Source organism: Dreissena polymorpha, chromosome 7 (genome assembly GCF_020536995.1).
Source record: "Dreissena polymorpha isolate Duluth1 chromosome 7, UMN_Dpol_1.0, whole genome shotgun sequence".
In the NCBI taxonomy this organism is placed as follows: domain Eukaryota; kingdom Metazoa; phylum Mollusca; class Bivalvia; order Myida; family Dreissenidae; genus Dreissena; species Dreissena polymorpha.
This window is the reverse complement of record NC_068361.1, coordinates 44379093-44403101: the sequence shown is the minus strand read 5'-3', so window position 1 is coordinate 44403101 and position 24009 is coordinate 44379093. Positions and strand designations below refer to the sequence as shown.

At 39.1% G+C, this 24009-nt stretch overlaps 1 protein-coding gene across 10 annotated transcripts in view; it reads left to right on the top strand.

Annotated features, from left to right (window-relative positions):
- The window catches only part of LOC127839428 (F-box/LRR-repeat protein 4-like), a 223192-nt gene extending 200715 nt beyond the window's left edge, over positions 1-22477 (top strand). For 4 of the 10 annotated variants that reach the window (XR_008030344.1, XR_008030342.1, XR_008030343.1 and 1 more), the window contains one exon: positions 20543-22477. Coding sequence is in view for 3 of the 10 variants with exons in the window: in XM_052367792.1 (XP_052223752.1) it covers positions 17490-17576; positions 18080-18184; positions 19833-19962 (322 nt within the window). In the remaining 7 variants the exon portion in view is untranslated. Of the gene's footprint in view, positions 1-17489; positions 17597-18079; positions 18185-19832 lie in introns of all 10 variants that reach the window. The other 6 variants (XR_008030348.1, XM_052367792.1, XM_052367794.1 and 3 more) reach the window with 6 other exon arrangements.
- The last annotated feature ends 1532 nt before the right edge of the window (positions 22478-24009 follow it).

Here is a 24009-nt window from a genome sequence, read left to right as displayed (position 1 = left end):
GCATCAATGAGCTGTATATACCAAGTGGCCTCTTATATCAGCCCCATGTTGCATCAATGAGCTATATTACCAAGTGTCCTCATATATCAGCCCAATGTTGCATCAATGAGCTGTATATTACCAAGTGTCCTCATATATCAGCCCCAATGTTGCATCAATGAGCTGTATATTACCAAGTGTCCTCTTATATCAGCCCACAATGTTGCAATCAATGAGCTGTATATTACCAAGTGTCCTCTATATCAGCCCCAATGTTGCATCAATGAGTTGTATATTACCAAGTGTCCTCTTATATCAGCCCCATGTTGCATCAATGAGCTGTATATTACCAAGTGTCCTCTTATATCAGCCCCAATGTTGCATCAATGAGCTGTATATTACCAAGTGTCCTCTTATATCAGCCCCAATGTTGCATCAATGAGCTGTATATTCAAGTGTCCTCATATATCAGCCCCAATGTTGCATCAATGAGCTGTATATTACCAAGTGTCCTCATATATCAGCCCCACTGTTGCATCAATGAGCTGTATATTACCAAGTGTCCTCTTATATCAGCCCCAATGTTGCATCAATGAGCTGTATATTACCAAGTGTCCTCATATATCAGCCCCAATGTTGCATCAATGAGCTGTATATTACCAAGTGTCCTCTTATATCAGCCCCAATGTTGCATCAATGAGCTGTATATACCAAGTGTCCTCATATATCAGCCCCAATGTGCATCAATGAGCTGTATATTACCAAGTGTCTCATATATCAGCCCCAATGTTGCATCAATGAGCTGTATATTACAAGTGTCCTCTTATATCAGCCCCAATGTTGCATCAATGAGCTGTATATTACCAAGTGTCCTCTTATATCAGCCCCAATGTTGCATCAATGAGCTGTATATTACCAAGTGTCCTCTTATATCAGCCCCATGTTGCATCAATGAGCTGTATATTACCAAGTGTCCTCATATATCAGCCCCAATGTTGCATCAATGAGCTGTATATTACCAAGTGTCCTCATATATCAGCCCCAATGTTGCATCAATGAGCTGTATATTACCAAGTGTCCTCATATATCAGCCCACTGTTGCATCAATGAGCTGTATATTACCAAGTGTCCTCATATATCAGCCCCAATGTTGCATCAATGAGCTGTATATTACCAAGTGTCCTCTTATATCAGCCCCAATGTTGCATCAATGAGCTGTATATTACCAAGTGTCCTCTTATATCAGCCCAATGTTGCATCAATGAGCTGTATATTACCAAGTGTCCTCATATATCAGCCCAATGTTGCATCAATGAGCTGTATATTACCAAGTGTCCTCATATATCAGCCCCAATGTTGCATCAATGAGCTGTATATTACCAAGTGTCCTCTTATATCAGCCCCAATGTTGCATCAATGAGCTGTATATTACCAAGTGTCCTCATATATCAGCCCCAATGTTGCATCAATGAGCTGTATATTACCAAGTGTCCTCATATATCAGCCCCATGTTGCATCAATGAGCTGTATATTACCAAGTGTCCTCTTATATCAGCCCCAATGTTGCATCAATGAGCTGTATATTACCAAGTGTCCTCATATATCAGCCCAATGTTGCATCAATGAGCTGTATATACCAAGTGTCCTCATATATCAGCCCCAATGTTGCATCAATGAGCTGTATATTACCAAGTGTCCTCATATATCAGCCCCAATGTTGCATCAATGAGCTGTATATTACCAAGTGTCCTCATATATCAGCCCCAATGTTGCATCAATGAGCTGTATATTACCAAGTTCCTCTTATATCAGCCCCAATGTTGCATCAATGAGCTGTATATTACCAAGTGTCCTCTTATATCAGCCCCAATGTTGCATCAATGAGCTGTATATTACCAAGTGTCCTCATATATCAGCCCAATGTTGCATCAATGAGCTGTATATACCAAGTGTCCTCTTATATCAGCCCCAATGTTGCATCAATGAGCTGTATATTACCAAGTGTCCTCATATATCAGCCCCAATGTTGCATCAATGAGCTGTATATTACCAAGTGTCCTCTTATATCAGCCCCAATGTTGCATCAATGAGCTGTATATTACCAAGTGTCCTCATATATCAGCCCCAATGTTGCATCAATGAGCTGTATATTACCAAGTGTCCTCTTATATCAGCCCCAATGTTGCATCAATGAGCTGTATATTACCAAGTGTCCTCATATATCAGCCCCAATGTTGCATCAATGAGCTGTATATTACCAAGTGTCCTCTTATATCAGCCCCAATGTTGCATCAATGAGCTGTATATTACCAAGTGTCCATATATCAGCCCCAATGTTGCATCAATGAGCTGTATATTACCAAGTGTCCTCATATATCAGCCCAATGTTGCATCAATGAGCTGTATATTACCAAGTGTCCTTATATCAGCCCCAATGTTGCATCAATGAGCTGTATATTACCAAGTGTCCTCATATATCAGCCCCAATGTTGCATCAATGAGCTGTATATTACCAAGTGTCCTCTTATATCAGCCCCAATGTTGCATCAATGAGCTGTATATTACCAAGTGTCCTCATATATCAGCCCCAATGTTGCATCAATGAGCTGTATATTACCAAGTGTCCTCATATATCAGCCCCAATGTTGCATCAATGAGCTGTATATTACCAAGTGTCCTCATATATCAGCCCCAATGTTGCATCAATGAGCTGTATATTACCAAGTGTCGCACTTATATCAAGCCCAACTGTTGCAATCAATGAGCTGTTAATTACCAAGTGTCCTCATATATCAGCCCAATGTTGCCATCAATGAGCTGTATATTACCAAGTGTCCTCATATATCAGCCCCAATGTTGCATCAATGAGCTGTATATTACCAAATGTCCTCATATATCAGCCCCAATGTTGCATCAATGAGCTGTATATTACCAAGTGTCCTCTTATATCAGCCCCAATGTTGCATCAATGAGCTGTATATTACCAAGTGTCCTCATATAATCAGCCCAAATGTTGCATCAATGAGCTGTATATTACCAAGTGTCCTCTTATATTCAGCCCAATTTGCATCAATGAGCTGTATATTACCAAGTGTCCTCATATATCAGCCCCAAATGTTGCATCAATGAGCTGTATATTACCAAGTGTCCTCTATATATCAGCCCCAATGTTGCATCAATGAGCTGTATATTACCAAGTGTCCCTAGATCCAGCCCAATGTTGCTCAATGAGCTGTATATTACCAAGTGTCCTCTATATCAGCCCCAATGTTGCATCAATGAGCTGTATATTACCAAGTGTCCTCATATATCAGCCCCATGTTGCATCAATGAGCTGTATATTACCAAGTGTCCTCATTATATCAGCCCCAATGTTGCATCAATGAGCTGTATATTACCAAGTGTCCTCATATATCAGCCCCAATGTTGCATCAATGAGCTGTATATTACCAAGTGTCCTCTTATATCAGCCCCAATGTTGCATCAATGAGCTGTATATTACCAAGTGTCCTCATATATCAGCCCCAATGTTGCATCAATGAGCTGTATATTACCAAGTGTCCTCTTATATCAGCCCCAATGTTGCATCAATGAGCTGTATATTACCAAGTGTCCTCTTATATCAGCCCCAATGTTTGCATCAATGAGCTGTATATTACCAAGTGTCCTCATATATCAGCCCCAATGTTGCATCAATGAGCTGTATATTACCAAGTGTCCTCATATATCAGCCCCAATGTTGCATCAATGAGCTGTATATTACCAAGTGTCCTCATATACAGCCCCAATGTTGCATCAATGAGCTGTATATTACCAAGTGTCCACTCATATATCAGCCCCAATGTTGCATCAATGAGCTGTATATTACCAAGTGTCCTCTTATATCAGCCCCAATGTTGCATCAATAGCTGTATATTACCAAGTGTCCTCATATAATCAGCCCCGAATGTTGCATCAATGAGCTGTATATTACCAAATGTCCTCATATATCAGCCCCAATGTTGCATCAATGAGCTGTATATTACCAAGTGTCCTCTTATATCAGCCCCAATGTTGCATCAATGAGCTGTATATTACCAAGTGTCCTCATATAATCAGCCCGAATGTTGCATCAATGAGCTGTATATTACCAAATGTCCTCATATATCAGCCCCAATGTTGCATCAATGAGCTGTATATTACCAAGTGTCCTCTTATATCAGCCCCAATGTTGCATCAATGAGCTGTATATTACCAAGTGTCCTCATATATCAGCCCCAATGTTGCATCAATGAGCTGTATATTACCAAGTGTCCTCATATATCAGCCCCAATGTTGCATCAATGAGCTGTATATTACCAAGTGTCCTCTTATATCAGCCCCAATGTTGCATCAATGAGCTGTATATTACCAAGTGTCCTCATATATCAGCCCCAATGTTGCATCAATGAGCTGTATATTACCAAGTGTCCTCATATATCAGCCCCAATGTTGCATCAATGAGCTGTATATTACCAAGTGTCCTCATATATCAGCCCCAATGTTGCATCAATGAGCTGTATATTACCAAGTGTCCTCATATATCAGCCCCACTGTTGCATCAATGAGCTGTATATTACCAAGTGTCCTCTTATATCAGCCCCAATGTTGCATCAATGAGCTGTATATTACCAAGTGTCCTCTTATATCAGCCCCAAATGTTGCATCAATGAGCTGTATATTACCAAGTGTCCTCATATATCAGCCCCAATGTTGCATCAATGAGCTGTATATTACCAAGTGTCCTCTTATATCAGCCCCAATGTTGCATCAATGAGCTGTATATTACCAAGTGTCCTCATATATCAGCCCCAATGTTGCATCAATGAGCTGTATATTACCAAGTGTCCACTTATATCAGCCCCAATGTTACATCAATGAGCTGTATATTACCAAGTGTCCTCATATATCAGCCCCAATGTTGCATCAATGAGCTGTATATTACCAAGTGTCCTCTTATATCAGCCCCAATGTTGCATCAATGAGCTGTATATTACCAAGTGTCCTCATATATCAGCCCCAATGTTGCATCAATGAGCTGTATATTACCAAGTGTCCTCTTATATCAGCCCCAATGTTGCATCAATGAGCTGTATATTACCAAGTGTCCACTTATATCAGCCCCACTGTTGCATCAATGAGCTGTATATTACCAAGTGTCCTCATATATCAGCCACAATGTTGCATCAATGAGCTGTATATTACCAAGTGTCCACTTATATCAGCCCCAATGTTACATCAATGAGCTGTATATTACCAAGTGTCCTCATATATCAGCCCCAATGTTGCATCAATGAGCTGTATATTACCAAGTGTCCTCTTATATCAGCCCCAATGTTGCATCAATGAGCTGTATATTACCAAGTGTCCTCATATATCAGCCCCAATGTTGCATCAATGAGCTGTATATTACCAAGTGTCCTCTTATATCAGCCCCAATGTTGCATCAATGAGCTGTATATTACCAAGTGTCCACTTATATCAGCCCCACTGTTGCATCAATGAGCTGTATATTACCAAGTGTCCTCATATATCAGCCCCAATGTTGCATCAATGAGCTGTATATTACCAGTGTCCTCATATATCAGCCCCACTGTTGCATCAATGAGCTGTATATTACCAAGTGTCCTCATATATCAGCCCCAATGTTGCATCAATGAGCTGTATATTACCAAGTGTCCACTTATATCAGCCCCAATGTTGCATCAATGAGCTGTATATTACCAAGTGTCCTCTTATATCAGCCCCAATGTTGCATCAATGAGCTGTATATTACCAAGTGTCCTCATATATCAGCCCCAATGTTGCATCAATGAGCTGTATATTACCAAGTGTCCTCATATATCAGCCCCAATGTTGCATCAATGAGCTGTATATTACCAAGTGTCCTCTTATATCAGCCCCACTGTTGCATCAATGAGCTGTATATTACCAAGTGTCCTCATATATCAGCCCCAATGTTGCATCAATGAGCTGTATATTACCAAGTGTCCTCATATATCAGCCCCAATGTTGCATCAATGAGCTGTATATTACCAAATGTCCTCATATATCAGCCCCAATGTTGCATCAATGAGCTGTATATTACCAAGTGTCCTCTTATATCAGCCCCAATGTTGCATCAATGAGCTGTATATTACCAAGTGTCCTCATATATCAGCCCCAATGTTGCATCAATGAGCTGTATATTACCAAGTGTCCTCTTATATCAGCCCCAATGTTGCATCAATGAGCTGTATATTACCAAGTGTCCTCATATATCAGCCCCAATGTTGCATCAATGAGCTGTATATTACCAAGTGTCCTCATATATCAGCCCCAATGTTGCATCAATGAGCTGTATATTACCAAGTGTCCTCTTATATCAGCCCCAATGTTGCATCAATGAGCTGTATATTACCAAGTGTCCTCTTATATCAGCCCCAATGTTGCATCAATGAGTTGTATATACCAAGTGTCCTCTTATATCAGCCCCACTGTTGCATCAATGAGCTGTATATTACCAAGTGTCCTCTTATATCAGCCCCAATGTTGCATCAATGAGCTGTATATTACCAAGTGTCCTCATATATCAGCCCCAATGTTGCATCAATGAGCTGTATATTACCAAGTGTCCTCATATATCAGCCCCACTGTTGCATCAATGAGCTGTATAGTACCAAGTGTCCTCATATATCAGCCCCAATGTTGCATCAATGAGCTGTATATTACCAAGTGTCCACTTATATCAGCCCCAATGTTGCATCAATGAGCTGTATATTACCAAGTGTCCTCTTATATCAGCCCCAATGTTGCATCAATGAGCTGTATATTACCAAGTGTCCTCATAAATCAGCCCCAATGTTGCATCAATGAGCTGTATACATGTATTACCAAATGTCCTCATATATCAGCCCCAATGTTGCATCAATGAGCTGTATATTACCAAGTGTCCTCTTATATCAGCCCCGATGTTGCATCAATGAGCTGTATATTACCAAGTGTCCTCATATATCAGCCCCAATGTTGCATCAATGAGCTGTATATTACCAAGTGTCCTCATATATCAGCCCCAATGTTGCATCAATGAGCTGTATATTACCAAGTGTCCTCTTATATCAGCCCCAATGTTGCATCAATGAGCTGTATATTACCAAGTGTCCTCATATATCAGCCCCAATGTTGCATCAATGAGCTGTATATTACCAAGTGTCCTCATATATCAGCCCCAATGTTGCATCAATGAATTGTATATTACCAAGTGTCCTCATATATCAGCCCCAATGTTGCATCAATGAGCTGTATATTACCAAGTGTCCTCATATATCAGCCCCACTGTTGCATCAATGAGCTGTATATTACCAAGTGTCCTCTTATATCAGCCCCAATGTTGCATCAATGAGCTGTATATTACCAAGTGTCCTCTTATATCAGCCCAAATGTTGCATCAATGAGCTGTATATTACCAAGTGTCCTCATATATCAGCCCCAATGTTGCATCAATGAGCTGTATATTACCAAGTGTCCTCTTATATCAGCCCCAATGTTGCATCAATGAGCTGTATATTACCAAGTGTCCTCATATATCAGCCCCAATGTTGCATCAATGAGCTGTATATTACCAAGTGTCCACTTATATCAGCCCCAATGTTACATCAATGAGCTGTATATTACCAAGTGTCCTCATATATCAGCCCCAATGTTGCATCAATGAGCTGTATATTACCAAGTGTCCTCTTATATCAGCCCCAATGTTGCATCAATGAGCTGTATATTACCAAGTGTCCTCATATATCAGCCCCAATGTTGCATCAATGAGCTGTATATTACCAAGTGTCCTCTTATATCAGCCCCAATGTTGCATCAATGAGCTGTATATTACCAAGTGTCCACTTATATCAGCCCCACTGTTGCATCAATGAGCTGTATATTACCAAGTGTCCTCATATATCAGCCCCAATGTTGCATCAATGAGCTGTATATTACCAAGTGTCCTCATATATCAGCCCCACTGTTGCATCAATGAGCTGTATATTACCAAGTGTCCTCATATATCAGCCCCAATGTTGCATCAATGAGCTGTATATTACCAAGTGTCCACTTATATCAGCCCCAATGTTGCATCAATGAGCTGTATATTACCAAGTGTCCTCTTATATCAGCCCCAATGTTGCATCAATGAGCTGTATATTACCAAGTGTCCTCATATATCAGCCCCAATGTTGCATCAATGAGCTGTATATTACCAAGTGTCCTCATATATCAGCCCCAATGTTGCATCAATGAGCTGTATATTACCAAGTGTCCTCTTATATCAGCCCCACTGTTGCATCAATGAGCTGTATATTACCAAGTGTCCTCATATATCAGCCCCAATGTTGCATCAATGAGCTGTATATTACCAAGTGTCCTCATATATCAGCCCCAATGTTGCATCAATGAGCTGTATATTACCAAATGTCCTCATATATCAGCCCCAATGTTGCATCAATGAGCTGTATATTACCAAGTGTCCTCTTATATCAGCCCCAATGTTGCATCAATGAGCTGTATATTACCAAGTGTCCTCATATATCAGCCCCAATGTTGCATCAATGAGCTGTATATTACCAAGTGTCCTCTTATATCAGCCCCAATGTTGCATCAATGAGCTGTATATTACCAAGTGTCCTCATATATCAGCCCCAATGTTGCATCAATGAGCTGTATATTACCAAGTGTCCTCATATATCAGCCCCAATGTTGCATCAATGAGCTGTATATTACCAAGTGTCCTCTTATATCAGCCCCAATGTTGCATCAATGAGCTGTATATTACCAAGTGTCCTCTTATATCAGCCCCAATGTTGCATCAATGAGTTGTATATTACCAAGTGTCCTCTTATATCAGCCCCACTGTTGCATCAATGAGCTGTATATTACCAAGTGTCCTCATATATCAGCCCCAATGTTGCATCAATGAGCTGTATATTACCAAGTGTCCTCTTATATCAGCCCCAATGTTGCATCAATGAGCTGTATATTACCAAGTGTCCTCTTATATCAGCCCCAATGTTGCATCAATGAGTTGTATATTACCAAGTGTCCTCTTATATCAGCCCCACTGTTGCATCAATGAGCTGTATATTACCAAGTGTCCTCTTATATCAGCCCCAATGTTGCATCAATGAGCTGTATATTACCAAGTGTCCTCATATATCAGCCCCAATGTTGCATCAATGAGCTGTATATTACCAAGTGTCCTCATATATCAGCCCCACTGTTGCATCAATGAGCTGTATATTACCAAGTGTCCTCATATATCAGCCCCAATGTTGCATCAATGAGCTGTATATTACCAAGTGTCCTCTTATATCAGCCCCAATGTTGCATCAATGAGCTGTATATTACCAAGTGTCCTCATATATCAGCCCCAATGTTGCATCAATGAGCTGTATATTACCAAGTGTCCTCTTATATCAGCCCCAATGTTGCATCAATGAGCTGTATATTACCAAGTGTCCTCTTATATCAGCCCCAATGTTGCATCAATGAGCTGTATATTACCAAGTGTCCTCTTATATCAGCCCCAATGTTGCATCAATGAGTTGTATATTACCAAGTGTCCTCTTATATCAGCCCCACTGTTGCATCAATGAGCTGTATATTACCAAGTGTCCTCTTATATCAGCCCCAATGTTGCATCAATGAGCTGTATATTACCAAGTGTCCTCATATATCAGCCCCAATGTTGCATCAATGAGCTGTATATTACCAAGTGTCCTCATATATCAGCCCCACTGTTGCATCAATGAGCTGTATATTACCAAGTGTCCTCATATATCAGCCCCAATGTTGCATCAATGAGCTGTATATTACCAAGTGTCCTCTTATATCAGCCCCAATGTTGCATCAATGAGCTGTATATTACCAAGTGTCCTCATATATCAGCCCCAATGTTGCATCAATGAGCTGTATATTACCAAGTGTCCTCTTATATCAGCCCCAATGTTGCATCAATGAGCTGTATATTACCAAGTGTCCTCATATATCAGCCCCAATGTTGCATCAATGAGCTGTATATTACCAAGTGTCCTCATATATCAGCCCCAATGTTGCATCAATGAGCTGTATATTACCAAGTGTCCTCTTATATCAGCCCCAATGTTACATCAATGAGCTGTATATTACCAAGTGTCCTCTTATATCAGCCCCAATGTTGCATCAATGAGTTGTATATTACCAAGTGTCCTCTTATATCAGCCCCACTGTTGCATCAATGAGCTGTATATTACCAAGTGTCCTCTTATATCAGCCCCAATGTTGCATCAATGAGCTGTATATTACCAAGTGTCCTCATATATCAGCCCCAATGTTGCATCAATGAGCTGTATATTACCAAGTGTCCTCATATATCAGCCCCACTGTTGCATCAATGAGCTGTATAGTACCAAGTGTCCTCATATATCAGCCCCAATGTTGCATCAATGAGCTGTATATTACCAAGTGTCCACTTATATCAGCCCCAATGTTGCATCAATGAGCTGTATATTACCAAGTGTCCTCTTATATCAGCCCCAATGTTGCATCAATGAGCTGTATATTACCAAGTGTCCTCATAAATCAGCCCCAATGTTGCATCAATGAGCTGTATACATGTATTACCAAATGTCCTCATATATCAGCCCCAATGTTGCATCAATGAGCTGTATATTACCAAGTGTCCTCTTATATCAGCCCCGATGTTGCATCAATGAGCTGTATATTACCAAGTGTCCTCATATATCAGCCCCAATGTTGCATCAATGAGCTGTATATTACCAAGTGTCCTCATATATCAGCCCCAATGTTGCATCAATGAGCTGTATATTACCAAGTGTCCTCTTATATCAGCCCCAATGTTGCATCAATGAGCTGTATATTACCAAGTGTCCTCATATATCAGCCCCAATGTTGCATCAATGAGCTGTATATTACCAAGTGTCCTCATATATCAGCCCCAATGTTGCATCAATGAGCTGTATATTACCAAGTGTCCTCATATATCAGCCCCAATGTTGCATCAATGAGCTGTATATTACCAAGTGTCCTCATATATCAGCCCCACTGTTGCATCAATGAGCTGTATATTACCAAGTGTCCTCTTATATCAGCCCCAATGTTGCATCAATGAGCTGTATATTACCAAGTGTCCTCTTATATCAGCCCAAATGTTGCATCAATGAGCTGCATATTACCAAGTGTCCTCATATATCAGCCCCAATGTTGCATCAATGAGCTGTATATTACCAAGTGTCCTCTTATATCAGCCCCAATGTTGCATCAATGAGCTGTATATTACCAAGTGTCCTCATATATCAGCCCCAATGTTGCATCAATGAGCTGTATATTACCAAGTGTCCACTTATATCAGCCCCAATGTTACATCAATGAGCTGTATATTACCAAGTGTCCTCATATATCAGCCCCAATGTTGCATCAATGAGCTGTATATTACCAAGTGTCCTCTTATATCAGCCCCAATGTTGCATCAATGAGCTGTATATTACCAAGTGTCCTCATATATCAGCCCCAATGTTGCATCAATGAGCTGTATATTACCAAGTGTCCTCTTATATCAGCCCCAATGTTGCATCAATGAGCTGTATATTACCAAGTGTCCACTTATATCAGCCCCACTGTTGCATCAATGAGCTGTATATTACCAAGTGTCCTCATATATCAGCCCCAATGTTGCATCAATGAGCTGTATATTACCAAGTGTCCTCATATATCAGCCCCACTGTTGCATCAATGAGCTGTATATTACCAAGTGTCCTCATATATCAGCCCCAATGTTGCATCAATGAGCTGTATATTACCAAGTGTCCACTTATATCAGCCCCAATGTTGCATCAATGAGCTGTATATTACCAAGTGTCCTCTTATATCAGCCCCAATGTTGCATCAATGAGCTGTATATTACCAAGTGTCCTCATATATCAGCCCCAATGTTGCATCAATGAGCTGTATATTACCAAGTGTCCTCATATATCAGCCCCAATGTTGCATCAATGAGCTGTATATTACCAAGTGTCCTCTTATATCAGCCCCACTGTTGCATCAATGAGCTGTATATTACCAAGTGTCCTCATATATCAGCCCCAATGTTGCATCAATGAGCTGTATATTACCAAGTGTCCTCATATATCAGCCCCAATGTTGCATCAATGAGCTGTATATTACCAAATGTCCTCATATATCAGCCCCAATGTTGCATCAATGAGCTGTATATTACCAAGTGTCCTCTTATATCAGCCCCAATGTTGCATCAATGAGCTGTATATTACCAAGTGTCCTCATATATCAGCCCCAATGTTGCATCAATGAGCTGTATATTACCAAGTGTCCTCTTATATCAGCCCCAATGTTGCATCAATGAGCTGTATATTACCAAGTGTCCTCATATATCAGCCCCAATGTTGCATCAATGAGCTGTATATTACCAAGTGTCCTCATATATCAGCCCCAATGTTGCATCAATGAGCTGTATATTACCAAGTGTCCTCTTATATCAGCCCCAATGTTGCATCAATGAGCTGTATATTACCAAGTGTCCTCTTATATCAGCCCCAATGTTGCATCAATGAGTTGTATATTACCAAGTGTCCTCTTATATCAGCCCCACTGTTGCATCAATGAGCTGTATATTACCAAGTGTCCTCATATATCAGCCCCAATGTTGCATCAATGAGCTGTATATTACCAAGTGTCCTCTTATATCAGCCCCAATGTTGCATCAATGAGCTGTATATTACCAAGTGTCCTCTTATATCAGCCCCAATGTTGCATCAATGAGTTGTATATTACCAAGTGTCCTCTTATATCAGCCCCACTGTTGCATCAATGAGCTGTATATTACCAAGTGTCCTCTTATATCAGCCCCAATGTTGCATCAATGAGCTGTATATTACCAAGTGTCCTCATATATCAGCCCCAATGTTGCATCAATGAGCTGTATATTACCAAGTGTCCTCATATATCAGCCCCACTGTTGCATCAATGAGCTGTATATTACCAAGTGTCCTCATATATCAGCCCCAATGTTGCATCAATGAGCTGTATATTACCAAGTGTCCACTTATATCAGCCCCAATGTTGCATCAATGAGCTGTATATTACCAAGTGTCCTCTTATATCAGCCCCAATGTTGCATCAATGAGCTGTATATTACCAAAGGTCCTCATAAATCAGCCCCAATGTTGCATCAATGAGCTGTATATTACCAAATGTCCTCATATATCAGCCCCAATGTTGCATCAATGAGCTGTATATTACCAAGTGTCCTCTTATATCAGCCCCAATGTTGCATCAATGAGCTGTATATTACCAAGTGTCCTCATATATCAGCCCCAATGTTGCATCAATGAGCTGTATATTACCAAGTGTCCTCATATATCAGCCCCAATGTTGCATCAATGAGCTGTATATTACCAAGTGTCCTCTTATATCAGCCCCAATGTTGCATCAATGAGCTGTATATTACCAAGTGTCCTCATATATCAGCCCCAATGTTGCATCAATGAGCTGTATATTACCAAGTGTCCTCATATATCAGCCCCAATGTTGCATCAATGAGCTGTATATTACCAAGTGTCCTCATATATCAGCCCCAATGTTGCATCAATGAGCTGTATATTACCAAGTGTCCTCATATATCAGCCCCAATGTTGCATCAATGAGCTGTATATTACCAAGTGTCCTCTTATATCAGCCCCAATGTTGCATCAATGAGCTGTATATTACCAAGTGTCCTCTTATATCAGCCCAAATGTTGCATCAATGAGCTGTATATTACCAAGTGTCCTCATATATCAGCCCCAATGTTGCATCAATGAGCTGTATATTACCAAGTGTCCTCTTATATCAGCCCCAATGTTGCATCAATAAGCTGTATATTACCAAGTGTCCTCATATATCAGCCCCAATGTTGCATCAATGAGCTGTATATTACCAAGTGTCCACTTATATCAGCCCCAATGTTACATCAATGAGCTGTATATTACCAAGTGTCCTCATATATCAGCCCCAATGTTGCATCAATGAGCTGTATATTACCAAGTGTCCTCTTATATCAGCCCCAATGTTGCATCAATGAGCTGTATATTACCAAGTGTCCTCATATATCAGCCCCAATGTTGCATCAATGAGCTGTATATTACCAAGTGTCCTCTTATATCAGCCCCAATGTTGCATCAATGAGCTGTATATTACCAAGTGTCCACTTATATCAGCCCCACTGTTGCATCAATGAGCTGTATATTACCAAGTGTCCTCATATATCAGCCCCAATGTTGCATCAATGAGCTGTATATTACCAAGTGTCCTCATATATCAGCCCCACTGTTGCATCAATGAGCTGTATATTACCAAGTGTCCTCATATATCAGCCCCAATGTTGCATCAATGAGCTGTATATTACCAAGTGTCCACATATATCAGCCCCAATGTTGCATCAATGAGCTGTATATTACCAAGTGTCCTCTTATATCAGCCCCAATGTTGCATCAATGAGCTGTATATTACCAAGTGTCCTCATATATCAGCCCCAATGTTGCATCAATGAGCTGTATATTACCAAGTGTCCTCATATATCAGCCCCAATGTTGCATCAATGAGCTGTATATTACCAAGTGTCCTCTTATATCAGCCCCACTGTTGCATCAATGAGCTGTATATTACCAAGTGTCCTCATATATCAGCCCCAATGTTGCATCAATGAGCTGTATATTACCAAGTGTCCTCATATATCAGCCCCAATGTTGCATCAATGAGCTGTATATTACCAAATGTCCTCATATATCAGCCCCAATGTTGCATCAATGAGCTGTATATTACCAAGTGTCCTCTTATATCAGCCCCAATGTTGCATCAATGAGCTGTATATTACCAAGTGTCCTCATATATCAGCCCCAATGTTGCATCAATGAGCTGTATATTACCAAGTGTCCTCTTATATCAGCCCCAATGTTGCATCAATGAGCTGTATATTACCAAGTGTCCTCATATATCAGCCCCAATGTTGCATCAATGAGCTGTATATTACCAAGTGTCCTCATATATCAGCCCCAATGTTGCATCAATGAGCTGTATATTACCAAGTGTCCTCTTATATCAGCCCCAATGTTGCATCAATGAGCTGTATATTACCAAGTGTCCTCTTATATCAGCCCCAATGTTGCATCAATGAGTTGTATATTACCAAGTGTCCTCTTATATCAGCCCCACTGTTGCATCAATGAGCTGTATATTACCAAGTGTCCTCTTATATCAGCCCCAATGTTGCATCAATGAGCTGTATATTACCAAGTGTCCTCATATATCAGCCCCAATGTTGCATCAATGAGCTGTATATTACCAAGTGTCCTCATATATCAGCCCCACTGTTGCATCAATGAGCTGTATATTACCAAGTGTCCTCATATATCAGCCCCAATGTTGCATCAATGAGCTGTATATTACCAAGTGTCCACTTATATCAGCCCTAATGTTGCATCAATGAGCTGTATATTACCAAGTGTCCTCTTATATCAGCCCCAATGTTGCATCAATGAGCTGTATATTACCAAGTGTCCTCATAAATCAGCCCCAATGTTGCATCAATGAGCTGTATATTACCAAATGTCCTCATATATCAGCCCCAATGTTGCATCAATGAGCTGTATATTACCAAGTGTCCTCTTATATCAGCCCCAATGTTGCATCAATGAGCTGTATATTACCAAGTGTCCTCATATATCAGCCCCAATGTTGCATCAATGAGCTGTATATTACCAAGTGTCCTCATATATCAGCCCCAATGTTGCATCAATGAGCTGTATATTACCAAGTGTCCTCTTATATCAGCCCCAATGTTGCATCAATGAGCTGTATATTACCAAGTGTCCTCTTATATCAGCCCCAATGTTGCATCAATGAGCTGTATATTACCAAGTGTCCTCATATATCAGCCCCAATGTTGCATCAATGAGCTGTATATTACCAAGTGTCCTCATATATCAGCCCCAATGTTGCATCAATGAGCTGTATATTACCAAGTGTCCTCATATATCAGCCCCACTGTTGCATCAATGAGCTGTATATTACCAAGTGTCCTCTTATATCAGCCCCAATGTTGCATCAATGAGCTGTATATTACCAAGTGTCCTCTTATATCAGCCCAAATGTTGCATCAATGAGCTGTATATTACCAAGTGTCCTCATATATCAGCCCCAATGTTGCATCAATGAGCTGTATATTACCAAGTGTCCTCTTATATCAGCCCCAATGTTGCATCAATGAGCTGTATATTACCAAGTGTCCTCATATATCAGCCCCAATGTTGCATCAATGAGCTGTATATTACCAAGTGTCCACTTATATCAGCCCCAATGTTACATCAATGAGCTGTATATTACCAAGTGTCCTCATATATCAGCCCCAATGTTGCATCAATGAGCTGTATATTACCAAGTGTCCTCTTATATCAGCCCCAATGTTGCATCAATGAGCTGTATATTACCAAGTGTCCTCATATATCAGCCCCAATGTTGCATCAATGAGCTGTATATTACCAAGTGTCCTCTTATATCAGCCCCAATGTTGCATCAATGAGCTGTATATTACCAAGTGTCCACTTATATCAGCCCCAATGTTGCATCAATGAGCTGTATATTACCAAGTGTCCTCTTATATCAGCCCCAATGTTGCATCAATGAGCTGTATATTACCAAGTGTCCACTTATATCAGCCCCACTGTTGCATCAATGAGCGGTTGATAGCATTGTGTCTTCATATTTCAGTCCAATGTTACATGAATGAGCAGTTGATTGTCAAGTGTCATCGTATTTCAGTACCATGTTACATCATGGAGCGGTTGATTGCCAAGTGTGCTCACATTTCAGTCCCATGTTACATCAATGAGCAATTGATTGCCAAGTGTGCTCATATTTCAGTCCATGTTACATCAATGAGCGGTATATTACCAAGTGTTCTCATATATCAGTCCCGTGTTACATCAATTAGTGGTATATTACCAAGTGTCCTCATATATCAGTCCCGTCTTACATCAATGAGTGGTATATTACCAAGTGTCCTCATATATCAGTCCCATGTTACATCAATGAGCAGTTGATTGCCAAGTGTGCTCATATTTAAGTCCCATGTTACATCAATGAGCGGTATATTGCCAAGTGTCTTTATATATCAGTCCCATGTTACATCAATGAGCAGTTGATTGCCAAGTGTGCTCATATTTCAGTCCCATGTTACATCAATTAATGATATATTACCAAGTTTCCTTATATTTCAGCCCTATGTAACATCATTGAGCGGTCTATTTCCAAGTGTTCTCATGTTTCAGTCCCATGTTACATCATTGAGCGGTATATTACCAAGTGTCGTCATGTTTGTGCCCCATGTTACATCAATGAGCGGTATATTACCAAGTGTCCTCTTGTTTCTGCCCAATGTCACATCAATGATCGGTATATTATCATGTGTCCTCATATTTCAGTCCTGGGATCAAGTCTCAAAGTGGCTCCATCCAGACCCTGGTGGCACGGTGCTATAAACTGAGAAAGCTGTTCCTCACCGCAAACAGGTCTGTGACACATAGCCTTAGTGAGTCTAATTGTGCATATTTTTGTTTTATTATTTCTTCTTGCATAATTATGATTGAAAACTGTTTCAAACGCTTTATAATTTATAAAAAAATATCAATGATTTTCAAAAAACAACAATATCTTTTACCTTTTTCTTCGTTTTAAATTGCATGTTTGATTAGAATGCATACTGCGTTTTCTTTAATTGATGACAATTTTGTTGAGAATTGTAATTTGCCAAACTATGAAAAAGTCCCTTTTAATGTTACATGCTTAATGTACATTTAAATGATTAAACTACAAAACCCGTATAAAACTAGTAATATTTCTCAAGTAAAAAAGCAAGTACAACAAATACAGGTATGTTGTCGGCACTTAATTTATTAAACTTCCAATTTCTTTATGATAAAAAATTGCATATTGAGGCGCTGAATTGTGTTTTATAGCATATGTTATCTAATTGCAAGATACATGTAGAAGTACTATGATATATTTTTCATAGAACCGTCTGTGATGAAGACCTTATTGCCATAGCAACGCATTCTAGGGATCTGGAGCAGCTGGATATACTTGGAACACTGCAAGTCTCAGGGACGGTAGCAACCAGGTAAGTAGTGCTCTGTGTTCAATGTATAGTAGTGCTCTGTGTTCAATGTATAGTAGTGCTCTGTGTTAAATGTATAGTAGTGCTCTGTGTTCAATGTATAGTAGTGCTCTGTGTTCAATGTATAGTAGTGCTCTGTGTTCAATGTATAGTAGTGCTCTGTGTTCAATGTATAGTAGTGCTCTGTGTTCAATGTATAGTAGTGTCTGTGTTCAAGGTATAGTAGTGCTCTGTGTTCAATGTATAGTAGTGCTCTGTGTTCAATGTATTGTAGTGCTCTGTGTTCAATGTATAGTAGTGCTCTGTGTTCAATGTATAGTAGTGCTCTGTGTTCAATGTATAGTAGTGCTCTGTGTTCAATGTATAGTAGTGCTCTGTGTTCAATGTATAGTAGTGCTCTGTGTTCAATGTATAGTAAGCTCTGTGTTCAATGTATAGTAGTTCTCTGTTTTTAATGTATAATAGTGCTCTGTGTTCCATGTACTATATATTAAGTCGTTGACAATGCTACACGTATTGACAAATACAAAGGAACCTAATGTGCACATCTATTAACATTGACTTTATAGCTACATGTATATGGCACATATTTAACACCAAACTATTGATTATCTGTCTCAAGTTAAGTGTGATAAAGATGCCAACATCACAAACGTTTAATTCTTATCATCATTTTCATCATTCGTTTAGAAAAATACCGCCACTATGTTGTAATTGCGTATTGCAGGTGACGGTAGATAACTGCATGTGGTGCTTAGGTACTATTTACAATTTTGATACATACATATCCATATAGTTACATTGTAAATACAACATATAACAAATCACAATGTTGATACAAATTTAAGGAATTGTACATGTTTGTGCAGAGCAATTATAGTTTCCAAATAGATTTTGCGCCATAAGATATTAAAAATAATATACCAGTATTTTTTAAGAAAAAAAATAGAAGCTTTGAATTTTGCAGACATGCAAATTAAATTTTGTCTTTTAATTGTATCCATATTTAGAAATAAATATTCAATCAATTAAGTTTTACTGCACAGTTTTTTTTTTACATCTTTCAAAATTTGACTTACATTTGCATAGCTAACTCTACAACGTTCTTTAATTCATAAACGTATATTACGTTATTTTAATACTTGGTTATATAAATATGACACAATTGATCGATGCCAGATTAAAAAGTGATGTGCGAAAACGTTTCACTGTATTCATGTTCATTAAAGGGTTAAAGGGAAAATTATATTGTTCCAGTTGTATTTCTTTGCTTTCAAGTTAAGGTTTCCGTATTCAGTACTCAAAATAATTTTACACAGTATTTAATTAAATAAGATTTATCAAATTAAATGGATAAGTTCGTTTTTACAATATTTACCCATGAAATGACTTAAGATCATACATACGTTATTATTGCTTTGATATATACAGGAATTTTTGGTATTTGTTACCTATCTATGCCTAACAAGCAATAAAAGTCACCAGAAGTGAATAAGGGATCATAACTTGTGATTATTCTGTTTGTAAATTTGGTATTTATCAACAACAAACAATAATCATTAAAACTATTTGCTAATACCACAGCAAAGGCACATTTTTTGCAACCATAGGCTGGTAATATGATTATTTTACTTGTTATTCTGTTTGGAAGGCTATTGCAGTCCTGTTCAAAGCTGGTGTTCTTCGACGTGTCGTTCTGTTCAGGCATCAGTGACGTCATGTTGTACAGTTGGGCCCAGATGTTTCCCCGGGTCAGTGTCAAGAAGAGCTTCCAACAGTGATAGCCCAGTCCTACAGCACACTTGGCGACCTAGACCTATTTATTCTAAAAGCAACATGCTGTCTTCAATACAGAACTATGTACTACCTCTGTTATGGTGAACACCATTTTAATCACATGCATCACCAAGTTTTGTATCAAATATATATTATTTACGAATATTTTAATTTTAAACATGCGTAATAAAGCTTTTTGAGCGTTTTCATAGGCTATTTTTTGTTTTATGTGACCAATCAAATGACGTTTTTATGCCCCTCTTCAAAGAAGAGGGGGTATATATTGTTATGCTGGATGTCGGTCGGTTTGTCTGTCGGTAGACCAGTTCATTTCCGATCAATAACTCGTCAACGAATCGACTGATTGTCTTGATACTTCACATTCACATGTGCATTGGCCTTGGACAGTAGATGACCCCTACAGAAATTGGGTTCACTAGATCAAAGGTCAAGGTCACAATAAGTGTGAAAAGTGTTTCCGAACAATTACTCATCAACTAATAGACCGATTGGCTTGATACTTCACCCGTGCATTGGTCTTGGACAGTAGCTCTAGAAATTGGGGTTACTAGGTCAAAGGTCAAGGTCACTGTAACAATAAGTGTGAAAATTGTTTCTGATCAATAAGTCATGAACGAATTGACCGATTGGCTTGATACTTCACATGTGCATTGGCCTTGGACAGTAGATGACCCCTATTGAAATTGGGTTCACTAGGTCCAAGGTCAAGGTCACTGTCACAATAAGTGTGAAAATCGTTTCCAATCAATAATTCGTCAACCAATTGACCGATTGGCTTGATACTTCCCATGTGTATTGGTCTTGGACAGTAGATGAACCCTATTGAAATTGGGCTCACTAGGTCAAAGGTCATAGACACAGTCACAATAAGTGGTAAAATCGTTTCTGATAAATTACTCGTCAATGAATCGACCGATTGGCTTGATACTTCCCATGTATATTGGCCTTGGACAGTAGATGACCCCTATTAAAATTCGGGTCGCTAGGTCAAGGTCACTGTCACAATAAGTGTGAAAATTTTTGGCGATCAACAACTTGTCAACAAATTGAACGATTGGCTTGATACTTCTTATGTGAATTGTCCTTAGACACTAGATGACCCCTATTGAAATTGTGGTCACTAGTTCAAAGCCCTGTTTGGGGGGCATACGTCTCCAACCGCAGAACTCTTGTTTTTGCTAAATTGATGTTGAAACGTCAAGTGATGACGTGCAATGTAATCAACTATCCGATTTTGTCATTTCGTTCATGTACATATGAAATTTGTGTAACTAATTAAGAAGCATGTTATAAAAACATTTGGTACTTGTCATTTGCATTATGAATTATTGAACCAAAAAATGTTAGCCTGCCAAAGGCTCGCTAACCAGAAATAAATCATGAACTCATTAAATAAACTATGGTATGAAATTACAACTCATGGTAGATCCTCTATTTATGATGTACAACAGTAACCCAGGCATTATATTATTTGAAAACTGTAACTTTTATTAAATATCTTAAAGATTATTGTTATATAAAATTACATTGATGCATCGACTGAAAAAAAAACGTTTATTAATCAAGACAAATAAGTATAAAAGGGTTTGTATATTAACCATTATATGTTGTGGTGACTACTCAGCTGTCTTGAATCTGTGACAAAACGTTTGAGATATTTATGCACTCATAGGCAGGTCCTATTGATATATTGAAAGAATCTGATATCAAACTCAGCTGGCATGAACTTTTACCATGTGTACAACAGATATAGTCGCATGGACACTTCTTCTGGGAGTTGGTTGATTGTATATATGTAACATCTCAGGGCAACACGAATCTTTGCTTGTACTGCACCCTCAAATATTTGCTCAATCTAAACCCTCCAATAGGCGTCTTGCTAAAACCTTAACATTGGCTCTAAAATCAAAGTGCTTCCACCTACAACTTTGAAATTTCATATGTAGATGCACCTTGATGAGTTCTACACGCCACACCCATTTTTGGGTCACCAGGTCAAAGGTCAAGGTCACTGTGACCTCTTATATTTAACTTTAACATAAACCTTAACATTTGCCCTAAAATCAAAGTGCATCCACCTACAACTTTGAAATTTCATATGTAGATGCACCTTGATGAGTTCTACACGCAACACCCATTTTTGGGTCACTAGGTCAAAGGTCAAGGTCACTGTGACCTCTAAAAAAATAATTTTGACAAGCTTTCATTTATTCAAAACTGCACCCGTAGCCGAGCGTGGCACCCGTTATGCGGTGCTCTTGTTTGTTATATATTCACCCTTCCATCTAAGTCAACTCGCAACCTACCAGTAGTACTCCATTAACATGAAATGATGTCTCGTGTTCTACAGCTGAATATTATTTTCCAACTCTTTACATATTTTTCATGGTTAACGTTGCTTTTTAACACCTCAGCATCCATTTGTCTGTGATAATACTCGTGCATTATATCGTGTATTGTACTTTGCTTTGTCATGGAATAAAATATGTACCATTCTGATATTGCCTACTTTGTTTTTGTAAGTGTTGTTTATGGAAACGCATCGTAATGCAAATACGTGTATCAACGCAGAAATTATGGATTACCGAATCAGCAATAACAAAATAGTAGTTTAAAGTGGTGAACGTAAAAAGCACATTAAATTTCAAGCAGTTTTTATGTCAATGTTGACAAGTAAGTGAAGATATATTTAATTAGCGGTACACTTTTATTGTGAATTTTTTTTTTTATCGTGATGATTCTATAACCACATTATTCTTTAACATCAAAACACTGGTTGGTCAGAGATAACTAACTTAGTTAGAACGCAATTGAATGAAAATATGGTAAGCATGAGGTAACCTGAGTAGTTTTACTGATAGGACAACACAGGTTTTCGAAATAAAGAGAATGATCGATAGTGGGAGACAGTTAAAGATAGAGGAATTGAGACAGAGGAGTGAGTATGTGAGAAAGAGATTGGATGAGAAAGAGGTGACGAGACAACGAGTGTGGCGAAGAAGGATGAACAGTATATGACAGAACGAGAGAGATAGGTGTTAGTGACCATGGTGATAAGTCATTGAGAGAGGGAGTATGAGATTAAGGCTATAAAGAGAAAAATGAGTGAGAAGAAAAGTCAAAGAGTGAGTGAGAAAAGAGTAAGTGTAAAGGACAAAGAGGTAGTACGCGTAGATTGTGAACGGAAAAAGAAAAACAGAGACTAAGTTAGAGACAGAAATGTATATAGAAAAGTGGAAGTGAGATTGAGGGGCAAGAGGGAATGAAAGAGTGTTAGTATATAGCATCGGGGTACCACGACCAGCACCCGATGATTTTGGGCTCAAAGGATACCTTAATAAATTATAACCCGCGCTACTTTCCAAAGAGTACATATCTCAAACTATCTTTAAGGAAAAATATAACCGCGAGCCTATGCCCCATGAGGTTTGTCCAAAATCACACCCCTGAGACAAAGAACAAAATAACGGTTGTTAAACTTCCCAACAAAAAAAGTGCAAAATTTGTCCCCGTTCAACATGGTAATATACAGACCTGAGTAAGATGAGTCCCCGTGCAGCATAGTAATATACAGACCTGAGTAAGTTGAGTCCCCGTGCAGCATAGTAATATACAGACCTGAGTTAGTTGAGTCCCCGTGCAGCATGGAAATATACAGACCTGAGTTAGTTGAGTACCCGTGCAGCATGGAAATATATAGACCTGAGTTAGTTGAGTCCCCGTGCAGCATAGTAATATACAGACCTGAGTTAGTTGAGTCCCCGTGCAGCATAGTAATATACAGACCTGAGTTAGTTGAGTCCCCGTGCAGCATGGAAATATACAGACCTGAGTAAGTTGAGTCCCGTGCAGCATAGTAATATACAGACCTGAGTTAGTTGAGTCCCCGTGCAGCATAGTAATATATAGACCTGAGTTAGTTGAGTCCCCGTGCAGCATGGTAATATATAGACCTGAGTTAGTTGAGTCCCCGTGCAGCATAGTAATATACAGAACTGAGTTAGTTGAGTACCCGTGCAGCATAGTAATAT